We start from the raw sequence: 4,578 nt of genomic DNA on the forward strand, positions 1-4,578 counted from the left end.
TCTGGAAACTCCATCCTTTCTGCCTTGCACAAACGTTTTGCGCAACCGAATTGGATCCAATGATTCATCTGGGTTTTGCAGAGATGTAATAACTTACTATGCTTGTATGTTGCCCAGCATGAGGGAGTCCAAATCTCAGAGACCTTTAAGCCCAACTACAACACATTATTAAATTAATCGAGATTCCCCATTTCTACACTAGTTCCAGCTGGCTCAGAGTATCTTGACTTAATAGGCTACTCTAATCAACTGACATTTGCTCATAAGAAAGCATTCTCAACAACAGAAACTATGCTAAGTCATTTGGGAAGCAGACACCTGTTTTTGCAGTGTCCTTGACCAATTAAAAACCCTTAAAGAAGTCACAAGATTTCAAAACACTCAATGAAACATATTATTTGGGTCTCAGTTATAGAATTCCTAAAATGAAGTCCAAAAGCTTACTTTTTGGGCATCTTCATGTCTTTCAAAACTAACGAAGCCAAAGCCTTTGGATTTTCCACTCTCATCGGTCATAACTTTCACACTTAGGGCAGGACCTAAAAAGATAATGAAATACTTATACTTTGTATACAGAATGTATTCTCTTCACATTTTTAACATCCTGTTTAGAAGTCTTAATATTTAGTTTGTTTCATTTGTATTACAAAGGACTCCTGCACCAATCTAGTAAACATAACCCATTAATATAAAATTGCTAATTTGCCATGATGCTGAACTTCAGCCATTATGGCTGAAGTCTGCCATGCTGAATTTCTTTCCTACTGTATTTTCAACCAAAATGGGGTAGGAATTTCACCTCAAAGTGAATGAAATTGTTCTTCTCATTAAAAATGATGACATTTAGAAAGCATTAGTGCTTCCATCCTTTGAAACAGATACTGAAAGCCAGAGAGGAGGCCTTTATTAGGTATGTGCTTCACCATTTATCCCGGTGAAAGGCCACCCCAGTCAGCAATTCCAAACCTTTGAAAAATTGCAGTTCACAGATCAATTGAGACAGATATTAGCAGCTAAATTCGCTACCGTTTCAACCACAGATACTTCAATAGTGGAAGGGAATTTCCTGTAAATGCTGCTTAGGGCCACTATTGAATATCTCACATGCAAGGCTTTGTCTTGCTTTACATGATATCCACTGGAGAACAGCAAAAGCATGGAGGGAAGAAAACAAAAAAAAAGCTGAGGCTGAAAGTAACTGAATTAAGGAGATTGCCATTTCCTGTTTCGATGGTGACACACCATATACATTACTAGATCACGATCATATGCCTGCCCCGTGCACAACTGAGGATCAAGACAGAACCAAATAGCTTGCCAAGGGAAAAGTTCCTTATAATTTCATATTAGGTCAACCGCCACAATGCAACTGAATAATGAAAGCAGAGATACTCTGAGTAAAGATAAGTCTGCAGGTCAATGAAAGCAATGGCAAAGTAATTTTTCATGTATCCTGTAGTGAATTCATAACATCAATCTATACTAAAACAGAGAAACCTTCTATTTGCAACTTTAAAAAATTTGCAAAACTCATTGAAAAGACTATTTAGACACATTATTTTCAGATTATCAGAAGCAATTCTGATGGCAGGATTATATATGCTATTCTGCCTATTTAAAATTCTGCAGCAGATGTTATTGCACTTTAAATCTGAAATTGGAATTAAGTACCAACTTTTCAGTACCTTTTTTTATTTTTTTAAATCAACATCAGACAGCCAGCTGATTCCTTGTATTATAAGGCACTGTACAGATAAGATGTAAGTAGTAAGCTGAAGTTCACTTGTGTTTATATAAACTTAAAAGTTTAAGACATTACCAAACTTGCCAAAGAGTTCCTTAAGTCTCTCATCATCCATGTCTTCTCCAAAATTCTTGATGTAAACATTGGTGAATTCCTTTGCTCTGGCTCCAAGCTCTGCCTCACGTTCCTTGCGGGATTTAAACCTTCCAACAAATCTAGTTGCAGGAGAACAGAACAGTGTAGATTAAAGCAAGTCTGTCAAGGTTTAACAATTTACTTTAATCCTCTAGCATCATATTTTATTCTTAATCAGTCTCATTGTTCGTTATAGGCATGAAATTCTTTAGATAAAATATTTACGATAAAACTCCATCAGAAAAACAATTTCACTATCCTTTGGTACGTCAGTGTGCTTATCACAGCCACTAGCATAAAAATGCTTTCAAGCCATTGGCGAGATTGTTCACTCTTATAAAACAGCCTTTGACAACAGGAGCTGGACAATGGGAAAGGTAAAGTGGCTAAACAGAAATTCTAGATATCAGCATAATCCCTCTGCCATACTACAAACTTGGCAGCCTTAAAGCAGTAACCGTTCTCTGATCCAGTTTTTAAGCAAGGGATATTTAACTAACCTCCCCCACTCCCTTACACACCTTTCCAGCCTATATCAAAACAAACTGTTGGGTTTGTTTTGTTTTGAATAGGCATAGAGAAATAAACAGTTCAACTCACTCTTTAGTCAAATACCATTGCAAATTGGCTGGGAACACCAAAAGTTAGTTCATACCATCAGAGAAAGAACAGAAGCCGAACACAACACTCTGCAACCCAAAGAACTGCTCTCGTACAGACGTTACATGGCTAACACTAATTTCTGATTGTAATAGACTTTTGCTCTCAAATTTTATTGTGTTGTCCAACTTTATAGTTCCAAATCTGACAGATCCAATAAAGTAGCATACAGTAACTCAACGTTTTCTTAAGCTTGAACAACTTCACCCGATTTATAGTAACCAAGGGCGGTAAGAATGATAGCGGAATGTGTTCAGCAGATTTTGATAGTGAGTGAAATACTTTAATTCACTTCTAAAAGCCTCGCCTGAATAGAAATTCAAAGCAAAATTAACCCTAATGATGTTTTTTTACCAAACAAAGTTTATGTAAATCATGTGTTTTTATGACTACATGCTGACCTTTTTTTACTAATTTAAAAAGGTTATATAAAGATAGAAGCTGAGTAAAAACATCCACAGTATGCCAGTCAAGCACAGAACAAGCAGGAAAACTAAAGTTTCAAAATATGTGTTCTCCCTGTATGTGGCTTGATCCATCCATCTCTACATGTAAAAATAATCCATGATGGTAAGCTGATGCTGATTTCTGTTATCCTTTTTCCAAACCCTCTCAAGTATTCAGAGCTATTCTTTTGCAACTATACCAAATACCATAATGATCCCTTAGGCATAGCTGTGAGGCACACTCGCCCCCCCCTTCAAGCCTAGATATCACTAACCAAGTAGCCGAATAACTTTTTTTCCTACAGTATAAAACAGTGATAATGTTTAAAACATTATGTTTCTGTAGGTTTTATTTTCCGCTCCTATTTCCTAGATAGGCCTACTAACAGACATTCATATAAAAACATTAGTGTAATCCAATTGCTATTCAGGACTGAGTAACTCTAGAGCTTTATGTTTCATCCAAAAAATGGGTAACATACCCATCTCACAACTCTTATAAAGGAAGTATTATTCAGAATACCTGATGCATTGTATTTTATCTCAGACCAGTAAGATCAGAAACCCAGAGAAGTTCCCAAATCCTCATTACAGCATTGGCTTGTAAGACAACTAATACAACAATTTTTTCCCTAGAGTCCATTATTAGCCTTTTCTGAACTTATTCTGCCTTTAGAATAGGCGGGCGATATAATTCATAATATTCCTAGCACTAACATCCTAAATCCTCTTTAAAATTAGAAATTTTTAGAACAACCTGCCTTTTCTAGGTAAGCTAAGTATTTGTCCGCTGTAAAATGAATTTCAGCCTGTCGATCCCCAACTACGTATTTATGTACTTACACTTTGCGGTCATTAAGCAGCATACCATTCATTTTTTCAATAGCTCTTTCTGCAGCTTCTTGTGTCTCAAAATGTACAAATCCATAACCCTTGGATCCATTTTCATCACATACCACCTATTAAAGAAAAACCTTGTTGTAATATCCATGGAATGTTTCCAGCGTAAATTGAGGGGTTTTTCTGTCAAACCATTAAACGCACCAATAATTTTCCACTAACCTTACAAGACAGGATGTTTCCAAAAGCAGAAAATGTGTCATACAAAGCTTTGTTATCAATTGATTTGTCCAAGTTTTTGATGAAGATGTTTCCTACACCGCTTTTGCGTAGAGACGGATCGCGCTGAGACCACATGATGCGCACTGGTTTGCCTTTAATGACGTCGAAGTTCATGGTATCCAAAGCTCGTTCAGCTGGAAAAACATAATGGAATTAGTAGGAAACACTAAAGTTATCTTAGTAGGCACATAAATAGCACTTGAAGTACAATTCTTCATAAAATTTTTACTATTTTAAGTCCAGCACCACCACCAAGATGCAAACCCAAACCTCCAATGTAAATAAACCCCACTCTGTATCCCAGTAGCCTAAATGATTGGACCCCACTATGAAAAGATGGTACGGTGACAGGAGAAAGCGTATCGAGTGATGGCGATTATGACCTATTCCACAGGAGGAAAATTTTTAACATTTGTGAAAATCAGCTGGCCACTCCCACATCATGTAGCTGTATATTGTACCAATAAAAAT

The 4,578-nt window shown here is 36.6% G+C and overlaps 1 protein-coding gene across 2 annotated transcripts in view; it reads right to left on the reverse strand.

The window, feature by feature from the left end:
• Window positions 1-4,236, reverse strand: part of PABPC1 (poly(A) binding protein, cytoplasmic 1) — an 11,043-nt gene extending 6,807 nt beyond the window's left edge. For both annotated transcript variants that reach the window (XM_009323077.1, XM_009323076.1), the window contains exons 1-4: window positions 4,048-4,236; window positions 3,829-3,944; window positions 1,820-1,959; window positions 445-539 (exon numbers count right to left, since the gene is read on the reverse strand). In XM_009323077.1, the coding sequence (XP_009321352.1) occupies window positions 445-539; window positions 1,820-1,959; window positions 3,829-3,944; window positions 4,048-4,221 (525 nt within the window). In that variant the 5' untranslated portion in view covers window positions 4,222-4,236. The remainder of the gene's footprint in view (window positions 1-444; window positions 540-1,819; window positions 1,960-3,828; window positions 3,945-4,047) is intronic.
• Window positions 4,237-4,578: the final 342 nt, after the last annotated feature.

The sequence above is a fragment of the Pygoscelis adeliae genome, unplaced genomic scaffold (genome assembly GCF_000699105.1).
Source record: "Pygoscelis adeliae isolate BGI_AS28 unplaced genomic scaffold, ASM69910v1 Scaffold174, whole genome shotgun sequence".
NCBI classification, from domain to species: domain Eukaryota; kingdom Metazoa; phylum Chordata; class Aves; order Sphenisciformes; family Spheniscidae; genus Pygoscelis; species Pygoscelis adeliae.